At 40.0% G+C, this 13,217-nt stretch overlaps 1 protein-coding gene across 5 annotated transcripts in view; it reads right to left on the reverse strand.

Moving 5' to 3' along the window:
- LOC307006187 (uncharacterized protein) overlaps window positions 1–10,057 on the reverse strand; it is a 50,289-nt gene extending 40,232 nt beyond the window's left edge. For 3 of the 5 annotated variants that reach the window (XR_013799414.1, XM_079626914.1, XM_079626911.1), the window contains exons 1-3: window positions 9,959–10,057; window positions 5,546–5,898; window positions 643–2,704 (exon numbers count right to left, since the gene is read on the reverse strand). Coding sequence is in view for 4 of the 5 variants with exons in the window: in XM_079626914.1 (XP_079483040.1) it covers window positions 643–2,704; window positions 5,546–5,579 (2,096 nt within the window). In the remaining variant the exon portion in view is untranslated. Of the gene's footprint in view, window positions 1–65; window positions 118–642; window positions 2,705–5,545; window positions 5,899–6,650; window positions 7,207–9,958 lie in introns of all 5 variants that reach the window. The other 2 variants (XM_079626913.1, XM_079626912.1) reach the window with 2 other exon arrangements.
- Window positions 10,058–13,217: the final 3,160 nt, after the last annotated feature.

Raw genomic sequence — 13,217 nt, forward strand, 5'->3', positions numbered from 1 at the left:
AAAAAATATTATCCGTCATGACATGTTTTCTTGACATGTTTTTCTTAACCAGTTTCCTTACGCACCATTAGTCTGTTGCACCAGACCTTTGCTTCAGCTGGCGATCTTCCATGCTCTCTGTAAATAGTCTCTGTAAATTGTTTGTTCTTTACTGTCATTGTGATGATTAATGTTGTTTTTATTTCTTTTTTTTTACTATTGTTTCTGTTTACTACACTTGCACTGCGAAACGCAACTGCGATCGCTTGGACTGGGCAAATGTCTACTGTCCACTCATGTTTGAAATTATTGTTTGTTCTCTACTGTTATTGTGAAGCGTCCTTGAGCTTGGGAAAGGCGCTATATAAATTAAACATATTATTATTATTATTATTAGAGCCCTGTATAGTGCTGTATTTCTGCTTTTACATGAGCGCCACCTACTGTCAGAGAGAGAATTTGTGTTTTTTTGCATTGATCTTAACTGATAAATTACACATTCCTGTTGGTTGAACACGACCAATATCAATCAATCAACAAAGTGTCCTGTGCTCACCACACACCGGCTATAGGTGGAGGGGAGAGATTTGGCTATAGGGTGATGTGTGGCTAACTTACACAGAAGAGACTTTGTTGCTCAGCACATGAAAATAAACTACTTACCGTGATCTTAGACTGTGTTTAAGTGGTTTCTTCACTGTATGGATCCTCATGTGTCGCTTCAAGTTACTTTTAAAAGAGAAACTCATCCCACACTGATCACACGTGTGCGGCTTCTCTCTGCTGTGGATCCTCTCATGTCTTTTCAGAGATGCTGACTGACTGAATCTCTTGTCACAGTGTGAACACTTGTAAGGTTTTTCTCCAGTGTGGATCATCTCATGTCTTTTCAGAGATGCTGACTGACTGAATCTCTTGTCACAGTGTGAACACTTGTAAGGTTTTTCTCCAGTGTGAATTCTCTGGTGCTGTTTTAAATTGTCCGCTGTAGTAAAAGTCTTCTCACACTCAAAGCACATGTACTCTCTCACACCAGTGTGAGTTTTCTCATGTGTATGTAAATATGGCAGCAGTGAAAAACTCTTTCCACACTGATCACATGAGAACGGCTTCTCTCCGGAGTGGATCTTCATGTGAACATCAAGTGATGATGAGTGACTGAATCTCTTCCCGCACTGATCACACGTGTGCGGCTTCTCTCCAGTGTGGATCCTCTCATGTGATCTCAGATTTGCTGACCGACTGAATCTCTTGTCACAGTGTGAACACTTGTAAGGTTTTTCTCCAGTGTGAATTCTCTGGTGCTGTTTTAAATCGTTCGCTGTAGTAAAAGTCTTCTCACACTCAAAGCACATGTACTCTCTTACACCCGTATGCAATTTCTGATGTGTGAGTAAATATTTCCGCAGTGAAAAACTCTTACCACACACAGAACATGAATGTGGCTTCTCCTTTGTATGAACTGTCAGGTGTGTCTTCAGCTCTGATGACCTAAGAAATGTTTTGCTGCATTGATCACATGAGAACGGCTTCTCTCCGGTGTGGATCCTCATGTGAATCTCAAGACTTTGTTTGGTTGTGAAACTGTTTCCACATTGATCACATGAGAACGGCTTCTCTCCGGTGTGGATCATCATGTGAACATTAAGGTGTGAAGATCGACTGAAACTTTTCCCACACTGATCACATGTGAACAGCTTCTCTCCGGTGTGGATCATCATGTGACGAGCAAGACTTTGTTTGGTTGTGAAACTGTTTCCACACTGAGTGCAGGTGAAAGATTTCTTGGCTCTTCTTTTCTTTAAAAATGTCTGTTTAGTCTTTGAGCGACTCAAGGGTTTTCCTCCAGGTTGGACATGATGTTCCTCCTCCACTTCACTCAGATCTTCACTCTCCTCCTCCACTTCTCTCAGTTCTTCACTCTCCTCCTTCACTTCTCTCAGTTCTTCACTCTCCTCCTTCACTTCTCTCAGTTCTTCACTCTCCTCTTTCACTTCTCTCAGTTCTTCACTCTCCTCCTCCACTTCTCTCAGTTCTTCACTCTCCTCCTTCACTTCACTCAGTTCTTCACTCTCCTCCTTCACTTCTCTCAGTTCTTCACTCTCCTCCTTCACTTCTCTCAGTTCTTCACTCTCCTCCTTCACTTCTCTCAGTTCTTCACTCTCCTCCTTCACTTCTCTCAGTTCTTCACTCTCCTCCTTCACTTCTCTCAGTTCTTCACTCTCCTCCTTCACTTCTCTCAGTTCTTCACTCTCCTCCTTCACTTCTCTCAGTTCTTCACTCTCCTCTTTCACTTCTCTCAGTTCTTCACTCTCCTCCTTCACTTCACTCAGTTCTTCACTCTCCTCCTTCACTTCTCTCAGTTCTTCACTCTCCTCCTTCACTTCACTCAGTTCTTCACTCTCCTCCTTCACTTCTCTCAGTTCTTCACTCTCCTCCTCCGCTATTCTCAGTTCTTCACTCTCCTCCTTCACTTCTCTCAGTTCTTCACTCTCCTCCTCCGCTATTCTCAGTTCTTCACTCTCCTCCTTCACTTCTCTCAGTTCTTCACTCTCCTCCTCCACTTCTCTCAGTTCTTCACTCTCCTCCTCCACTTCTCTCAGTTCTTCACTCTCCTCCTCCACTTCTCTCAGTTCTTCACTCTCCTCCTCCACTTCTCTCAGTTCTTCACTCTCCTCCTTCGCTTCTCTCAGTTCTTCACTCTCCTCCTCCACTTCCATCGGGTCTGACATGAAAGAAAAACTAGAACATTTAATTTTCAGTACATCAAAATAATTCAAAGAGAAATATAAAGTGAAAGGACATGAAAGTGAGCCCTGATGTAATGGCAGAAAGTAGACAACTGCTATAAAATATTATGATAATTTCATGGCTTTTTATAAATTGATTACCGGACTATAAGTCGCTCTGTAGTATAAGTCGCATGTTGGACAGACATTTTAATTGCATTTTGTGTCTGTTAATAGGCACTAGGGCTGTCACTTTTGTGAAAAAATCCTTTTCGATTTTCGAGACATAAGTGTTCATTGAATCAATTGTAAAATCGATTTTCCATGTCTAAAGACGTTTCCATTTTCAACGCCAAATATAGGCAAATCCACGGACAACTTAACGGCATTAGGACGAACGTAAAGAGGGCGCTTGAGACGCACAATATTTCTGATGATTTATTGGCATGAAATTTCATGTACAATTACAAACAGGAGTGTAACATTCTCGAAAAGCAGAGTGGACTGCCATAACATCAATGAAAAACATTCCTGCAGGCTTTAGCATGGCTGTTTTCACGATTAGAAATGTCAAACAAATTTCACCTACGTAGCCTGTAGCCCGAGTCTGTACGCTATCTGTAGCCTATGCTTGAAATTTTCTAAATACTGGCGACACCTTATGCAGAAGTAGGCTATAATTTGCTGTTATGTGTGTTTATCAGAACCTGCAGTTGCTGTGTGATGCGCGTTCGCTGCGGGCGTATCGTGACGAGCTGGACGCGCTCTGAGAGAAAGCGCCTTTCAGACAGGGCACGGCATTCGCGGCGCTATGAGACCCATTCATTTCAATGGCTTGCGAGACATTCTGTTTTGTGAAAGCAGCTCTTTTGTTTTTACCTCCACAGGGTTCCTACAGGTTTCTTCAAGTTAAATTCAAGTCTTTTTAAGACCTTTTTAAGACCATTTATATAAAAAATTAATACCCATTTCACGTCCCTACCAGCAAAGAAAAACAAAATCCTTGAACTTGTGTTCATTTATTTTTCAAATGTGGAATGGGTAAAAGATGAGAAGCCAAACAGGTGTGAAAAATAAAAACATTTCAGTAGGCCACAAGAAAGTTTGCCGAACAATGTTAAGTTGTTTTTTAACATTAGCTAGCTACTTATTCCATGCTGGGATTGTTGTCACGGTACCAACATTTCAGTATTCGGTACCAATACCTGTGAAAATCCACGATTCTCGGTACCAAAGCTTAATTTAGATTAAATTTGCATAGCCTATATTAGAGTGTATATCCATTTGTTAGATAACATTAGATAAAATGACCTAACAATAAACAATAGTTATATACGGAAGCAATTATTCTCCTTGGGGTAATTTAAAAAATAGCCTAGGCCTACTAATAAATGTTTTAAATCAAAAGTTTTATCTGTTCATGAACAATCAATTGTTTGTATTAAATAACATTCACAAACATAATGTATGCATAATGTTGTAAAAATATATTGTTCACTCAATGTGTTGATGTTAGATAAGGCATTAAGTAATGTTAATGAATGGTATTGTAGTGTTACCAACTAAACAGGAGATAAAACGTGTTTTATTTGACTTGACTGTCCTTTTATTTAATCCAAAACTGCGTTCATATTTAATTTTAAAAGGCCTTTTTAACTAGATACAACCGCACACGATACCACTTTAGGGGCCGTTCACATATCGATCGCGTTTTATGGGCGTGCAAATTCGTTACTTCAAATATAGGCGCGCGGCTTATAATAGAAGCATCTCAACAGGTCATGTGACAAAAACCAGCGGCCTTTCCGTAACAACATAGAAAGCTCGGCCGAACAGCCGATCATAGCTGTACAGGGCGGCTTTTTATTTCTCATCTCAATGAATATATCTAGTAGTAAAGCTAATGCAAGGGCTGGAAATTATTTAATTCTTTGATGATACTTCCTCGTCATCATGGAGAGCGCAGTTTGCACCACTTTCTCCTTTCCACAAGCGCGTGCTTTCCCGTTGCGTCTGCCGTTGCTATGCAACCATGAACAGAGGCGCGCCTGGAAAACGAATTTGCACGCGCAAAAAACACGCTGTGTGAACGGCTCTTTCCTCTTTTCTTATCAACAAGTGGATTCAGAGCTTTGAAAAATACAATACGGAGAAGTTACATACAGCACATTTTTTAAGAACCAGAAATCAAAATTCAAGACTTTTTAAAGTCTTTTTAGCGCAAGAAGTTTTGTTGCTGGGTCGACCAAGCGGTGCGCACGCCGCGGTCAAAGTTTAATCGCGCAAATCGCGTTGTATCAGAAGCGGCCAGCGCCGTGCATTCTGCGTCCTGAAAGCCGTTAAAAACGATTCCCTATTTTCATTTTCGAAACTTGTGTTGGTTGGTCCGATCGATTGTGCAATTAGTGACAGCCCTAATAGGCACAAAAACACTCTTTATGAAATATGCCCCATAACTGCCGGTTTAGCGGAGTGAGCTCTGGGCATTAGCGGTAGCAGCTCCGTGTTGCAAACACCAATCTGGTTAGTTTATTTTTTCTATAGACAGAACTCACAAAAGGTATAACAATCAAGATTAACTTAAAAATTGCCCGGAGTTCTTCTTTAAATTATACGTTTATCTCTGTAAAGCAGCTTTGAAACAATATACATTGTTAAAAGCGCTATATAAATGAAGATGACTTGAATTGAGGAAAACCCAGAACATTCTGTACCATTTCATATCTAATTGATACAATTAATCAATACCATTGTTTATCTAAATGTGGTGATGTGCTTGAATTTTTCTAACATGAATCTTCTTCAGCATCATGAACGAATGAAGAATAAACACCAACCTCTTTGTTCTTCAGGATCTTCAGTGTGTTTCATTCTGCAGGGTTCTGGATCACTCGTGTTCTCACTGTCCTCTTTAATAAACTCAGTCTCTGCAGATTTCAGCTCTTCCTGATGCTTTCATGCTCGTCTCCACTTGTAGCTGACGGGAATTTACAGCATTTATTGGGGAATTGCAGTGGGAGGAGCTTCACTGATGATGTGATTGCAGTGGGAGGAGCTTCACTGATGATGTGATTGCAGTGGGAGGAGCTTCACTGATGATGTGAGTGCAGTGGGAGGAGCTTCACTGATGATAAATTCCAGCGTGGGAGGAGCTTCACTGATGATGTATTCCAGCGTGGGAGGAGCTGATCTGCCAAAATCAAAAATATAAATTACGGAGTTTTGTTTTTATAATAAATTACACTTCTAAGCATTTATGTCTGTCTATCTATTCACCGTACAGTAACTGATGCCAATTCATTCATTATTTTTATTGCTAATGCTAACATTATTCTGCTTCTTCATTAAAATACAGGTATCTAGAAATATAGTAAAGAATATAAATAATTTAAATTATTCCAAATATAAATAATGGTAAGAAAAACAGTTAAAATCGTAAACAGAAATAAACTTAGTAGCCATATAGCCTAGTAGCCAACAAATCCCCTCAGTCTGCTGACACCAATGAAATGAGCTTTAAGTGACAATTTACAGGAGATCTGGAGACATCAGCATAATAAATGAGGTGAAAACAGGAACTATTGTCATGAAATAAAGAGTGTTTTCAGCAGATCTGTTAATATTGATGAGCCTCAGACTATCAACACTCATTCAACAAGCCATTCAGGATCATCAGCAGATCATCTCACTTTATTCTGAGTGTTTGCTGTTAGAAACACATTATTTGAGTCTGTTATTTCTCACAATATCCCAGCTAACAGTTACATTGTAAAGACGTAACCGGACCGGACCATATTCGTCGTAGCGACGTACCATAACATTCCAGCAACGTAACTTTGTGATTCCCATAATCGTCGTGGCGACGTTATAGTGGTACGTTGCTGGAATGTGTCTGGTACTTCCTAACGACCAAAATACATTTATTTTTAATATACTTCTCACCTTTAGTCCTGGGAATTAAGATGTGCTTGATCCATAACCTCGAAATCCACATTGAACTGATAAACTCAAACATTTAATTCTCTGCAGTAATACATCTGTACCTTATACATTCTAATATCGTTTTCAGTTAATACATTTAGGGATCAATACATATGTAATGGAAACCAATACAAACCACTATTAAATTCTAAATAGAAAATGGCCCAAAAGCCACACTGTATTAATTTATTAATCAGCATTTATTCAGTGTTACTTTGTACAATTACTAAGCCAATACATTTTGAACATTCACGATTTTTAACCATGTAAAGTGTAAACAAGTTACGAGTACAGAAATGAAACATCAATTAAATAAATAAAAAAACAATCAATGAATAATGTAAACAACTATTAAAACGTTGTATTATTTATATTGAAAAAGTGTCTTATCATTAGGGATGGGTGTAGTTAAATAATAATTTTACCAATGACACTTATCAATATGTTACGAGTTTCAAATGGTGTAACAAATGATTTTGACTGGGGTTCACTACTCTCAACTCTCCTAGATGTCAGCCTGGAAAACAGAATCATAGAGTCAATGAGTGAAAGAGCAAATCTGTATCTTTATTACAAATTTATCAAATCATGGTATAAAACAATAACATTCCCTTCGTGTAAACATGTTTCAGTTTCAGAGTCCATGTGTTCATTTCAAGTTAGGCCTGTCGCTATAGAGCTGGTAAGCCCCGCCCCTTCCGTAAAACACCGCTGGACCTCAAAGTTGAAAAACCGTCAATGCAAGTGAATGGGAGAAAATTATTATTTTCTGGTCCCGTTTGAATTGTGCCATGAATGTGAACATATATTGTCTGTGAATTTTTTATTTAATCTTTCATGTTACAAGTTTGACAGTATATGGTATGATTCGTCGGCTAGCAGTTGTGGAAAAGACATAACGAGAAAGACTACATGTCGCCTATGTGACGTCACCCCATAAAGTTGACTTACCCGTGGTTTTCGCCAACCTCAACGATGTTGTCCTCTCCCTGAAAGAAGGCGGTGAAGTGCACCAAAGACACAGCCATGTCTAGCGGGATCCGTGAGCTAGAGCCGTGAGCTAGTGGTGTTGACGTTTCAAACGCGCCGAAAGCAGCGAAGAGTTGTAGTCCACAAAGTGCTCTCACACAAAGTCTACCCGTATCAAACTTCTACCCGCTAAATTGTAGCATTCTTCACACGAAATATTATATAAAAAGACAACATATGTTCACATTCATGGCACAATTCGAACGGGACCAGAAAATAATTATTTTCTCCCATTCACTTGCATTGACGGTTTTTCAATTTTGAGGTCCAGCTGGGTTTTACGGAGGGGGCGGGACTTACCAGCTCTATAGTCGATAAATCGCACGATAAAAAAAAATGACCTCAATAATTTTTCCGGCCGCGATAATTTCATTTGCATACTTGTTTGTTATCCGCGACTGAATGACAACTCTCGTTTCCTTAGCGTAGGAGAAGTGAACCCTCTTGTCAGTTGCATGCCTGCTTAACAATTCCGCGGATCGGTTCCGCTCGTTGGAAATGTGTCATGACACACACGCACTGCGTTGTTTTGATCCAGAACGCGGCAAACATGGCAGAGGCAGAAGTTCGACGCAGAAGTATAATGAGGCCTTTAACGGGACGCCATGTTGCTTTCCGACCAGCCATCGCGTGCCGTCTCACACACATTCACTCGTACACATACGTACTCACTCACTCTCATGCGCACGCACACAACACACTCGCGCACACAACACACTCTCTCGCGCTCACTCACTCACTTACACAAACGCACACATGCTCACTCACACACGCACGCGCACATACACACTCACTCGCGCTCACACACTCTCGCGCTCACACACTCTCTCTCGCGCTTACACTCGCACTCACTCACACACAAACGCACACATGCTCACACACACTCACTTTGAGAAGTAGCTCACCTATACTTTTAGATTTGTTCTGAGGTTGCTACACATATTTTGTGTATATCTGCTCTGTGCTGTGTCTTCTGATCAGATATTAAAGCGAGTTAATACAAACAAACAAATTTGTACTTATTCCCTCACCCAATGAGAATCGATAAGGAATCGGATCGCTAAAGAGATGCTGCCCTTCAGTATCGCAGCACAGCAGAGCTGGCAACATTGCTACTCCTGAGAGATCCTGCCTTAAGCCACACAAAGTCAACATGTTGGTATTTCTTGCACGGAATCTGCCATAAAATCTCTATCTCTCTCCCTCATCATTGGTGTACTGTACATAGACTGCAATTCACTTTTTTTGCTGGAGAAATTATTTTTCAAGAGTTTTTTGCATATGGCTTGAGGCTTTTTTGTTTGTTTGTTTGTTTACAAAGGTCCTAACAGGCAGTTTTGCCTGTTATGGAATGCATGTTGAGCCTATTGTTTAATATTTGTTGAAGTGCAATTTTCTTTACATCCATTTTATTTATTGTTTTTGGTATTTATTCAAGTGCATTTTTTGTTAACAGAGACAGAGTCCATTGCTTTTATTGTTTTTGGTTGTTTTGTTCATTGTTATTGTGGATATTTAAAATGTTTTCCATTTTCAGTGTTAAATAGTCTTTGGAAAAAAACGTTTATTGAATTTTGAAAGGTGTATGTGCATTATTATGCCATATCATTATTCTAGATGAAAATGGTCTCAGATCGACAATATTATCGTTTATCGAGATAATTTCTTGGACAATTTATCGTCCAGCAAAATTTGTTATCGTGACAGGCCTATTTCAAGTTAAACACCTCAATACAGTTTTTCTTTACTCTCCACATATAAGGATATATTTTGTTTTCTTTTTAACTCCAGGAATCCACCATTATACTAATGTAATAATGTGAATCATAAATCATCATACACATAGGGAAACCTGTTCAACTTATAATACATTTTTAAACACAGACCAGACACCTAACTGCTTCTGTATAACTTTAGTAATAACTCCCCTTTAAGTTTTAAACAACATACCCCCTTCCCTTTACATTTACAATCATTTATAACCTGTCAGGATACCCTAAAATCCCGAACTAGAGCATTACCAGGGAGTGAGGACATCGGTACACAGATTCACACATTCAGCCACAATACACACCTGTTATACAGCCGCTAGCGCCATTGTTTGCATTCCCGCGATTATAAGCGCGGCTCTTTAACTCGGCTTCACACATACACAATTCCATAACCAACTCATCACAGTTTCTATACAAAACATACACTTTAGGAGGAAACAGTTGTCATTGTTTTTACAGAGTACGAACCTGGAAAACAGAACCATAGAGTCAATGAGTGAAAGAGCGAACCGTCGTCTTCATCTCCAAATCTCTGTATGAGAGAAGAGGAAGGCGTCCGTCACCTAGGCGGTGCGGTGCAGCGATACCCGCACTTTGGTTCCGCTTTCTTTGGTTCCCCCCTACATTACTATTGTCCTACACAATAAAAGTTGCAATTCTAATAAACGCTGCGTGTTATCACATATCACATAAACACTAAATTGTTTTACCACATAAAGGTATATCACAAATACTCTTATTGATATTACTCTTTATAATTTGTCGGAAAAACAATAAAGACCTTAAAAAAATGAAAAGATTCAGCAGTTTCTTTATTATTAATTTTATTTGCAGAAATAGGTTAAATTGTTTCCTGAGTGTCCTGTGAGGCTCCTGCTACAAATGTCTGGTTGAGACTGGTGGCTTCATTCCTTCACTACCAGTAGCTAAACCTGAACAATGTGACAATTCACCTTTGGCTAAGCCCCGCCCCCCTTAGTTACTGTTGCTACTGTAACGGAGTGTAAAATTTTAAATTACTGCATAAATGGGGACAGCGCCATCTATCTGATGCATGATGGCGTTTAGTGTACGGAATAGGGACCGCCCACAGCAGAGATAACGAGACATGCTGTGGGTAAGTTGCACATTTCGAGCAGTCGAGAATTATCAGTTAAAAGTGTCTAAAACGCATAAATAACCACTTTATTGTGGATTTATCCTACAATGAACTTGTTAGGCAACTTTTGATATGTGTTTGGCGTCGAGTGTGTTATTTTATTAACTGCTTTATTCATGTAGAATTCTGCATATTCACCACTAGGTGGGGATGTTTCCCTTTATATTGAATTTAATTTAATTGTTCTGTTTTTCATTGAGTTGATTTGATTTGTTATTAATTCACTGAAAATGTATTATAATTGTCAATCTGCAAAATTGTACTCACTATACGATCACAACACAAAAAGATTACATTAATTTAAAAAAGATTGAAAAGAAAGAGTACTGTTTTAAATAAACAGCAGAGATAACGAGACATGCTGTGGAACTGATTTATTCTCGGTGAACTGGATCCCTTATTTCCATGTTTTGTTTCCTCATTGTGCAGCTCCACTTTGCAGAAAGACCGCCCAGGCAAGACCGTCACACTACGTCCGACAACTTCATCTGGGCTCTGGTTTGGTATCAACATGGCTTATGCTGTGACGGCTCTTCCTGCTGAAATTTTATCAAACTTTTATAAAGCAGCAAATAAAGTGTCCGATAGAAGTAGGCAAAAGGGGCTCAGTGTGCGTTCAAAGGCTTTATTCAAGACATACCGGTGAAACGCAAGCAACAACAAGATCCAAATAGAGGAAAAAGCATAACGGTCACAGTCAAAAAATGACCTACCGCATATCCTAATGGAGACGGAGGCTGGGACTCACAATATCAAGAGCAACACTGTTCATGCAAAGCTGGGTAGGTCTCTATTCACTTCTATAATCGTTATTACAAAGCAAACGGACTACGCAAGTATAACGTAGTATTTATTAGCAGCGTGTGCTAGCGTATCAACAACCGGTATGCTAGGTAACCTAAAACAGCATAAGGCCCGGATCACACCTAACGCGTTTTTTGCAGTGAGGGGCGCCTTTTTTCTATTGTTTTCCTATGGCAGTGAGCGTTCTGCGCGCTGTTTATGCGCCTCGCGTTTTACCGCCTGCTGCGCCTCGCGTTTTACCACCTGCTGCGCCTCGCATTTTACCACCTGCTGCGCCTCGCGTTTTACCGCCTGCTGCGCCTCGCATTTTACCACCTGCTGCGCCTCGCGTTTTTGAAGTTGAAAAAAATTCAACTCCGAGCAGAAAAAGCGCCCGACATCATCGCGTTTTTCCCCACTGTCCAATCGAATGAATGGAGAGGCGGGCCTTCCGTTGTGGTCGTGGCAGAAGTTTACAGTTGCTTTAACGTCCACAGACTATGATGGAGGAGAAACTTGTGGTGGCTGTTTCGGGTTACCCGGAGCTCTACGATTTTACGAACCGCAACTACCATAACGTTATTAAAAAGCAGCTGGCCTGGAGGCAAGTTGGTGTGGCAATAGAGATGTCGGGTAAGTTATTTCTTATTAATCTAAACTGTACTAAACGGTAACAGCAGTAACAGTTCGTGGTGTCAGCTTTGTGTGAATTGCCGTTAACTATTAGCCCATTTCTTGGTTAACATTCTTTTTTACCCTGTTTTGATAGAAGAGGAATGCAAACGAAAATGGAAATATCTGAGGGACACATATTTAAAAGAAAGGAGGGCAGAGAAGGAGAAACGGAGTGGTGCAGGAAGTAGGCAGTCATAAGAGATGGAAGTTTATGGCCATTATGTCTTTCCTTGAGCCTCACGTGAGGGAGAGACCAACGACTTCCAATTTGAACAATTGTAGGCCTATAGACAGTCAGGATTGTACTGTTGAATCTCTCCTATTTCCTATGGTGTCGCACTGTGAGGTAGGTGGTAAGTCAGGGAGTCTAGGGTGATGTGGTCAGGCTAGAAATTGGTTGCATTTGCTCAAGAAATTGAATCGATGCTCAATGTATTTAGGAGTATTTGTGCGATTGCAGATGATTGTTGTTGTGCACCCTTTTTGGGTTGTGGAGGTGTGTCTTATGTAACAATTTCACAAAGCTAGTCACACCATTCTAAGGAAAATTTAATTTTGAGCCCTATATGACTGCTGGTGTTTAAGCTTAAGTATTGTTTCAGTATATAACACTTGCATATGACTTTGTCTTAGGAGGATGACCTGCTGACTGGGACCTTTGAGCCACCCTCCTTGTCTTCTACACTACTATCTATATCATTTACACCTATGTCAACATCTACACCAGCTATGTCAATATCTACACCTATGTCAACATCTACACCAGCTATGTCAACATCTATGTCAACATCTATACCATCTATGTCAAAATCTACACATATGTCAACATCTACACCAGCTATGTCAACATCTATACCATCTATGTCAACATCTACACCTATGTCAACATCTACACCAGCTATGTCAACTTCTACACCTATGTCAACATCTACACCAGCTATGTCAACATCTATACCATCTATGTCAACATTTACACCTATGTCAACATCTATACCTATGTCAACATCTACACCATCTATGTCAACATCTACACCTATGTCAACATCTACACCTATGTCAACATCTACACCTATGTCAACATCTACACCATCTATGTCAACATCTACACCT

Source organism: Phoxinus phoxinus (genome assembly GCF_949152265.1).
Source record: "Phoxinus phoxinus genome assembly, chromosome: 1".
NCBI lineage: Eukaryota > Metazoa > Chordata > Actinopteri > Cypriniformes > Leuciscidae > Phoxinus > Phoxinus phoxinus.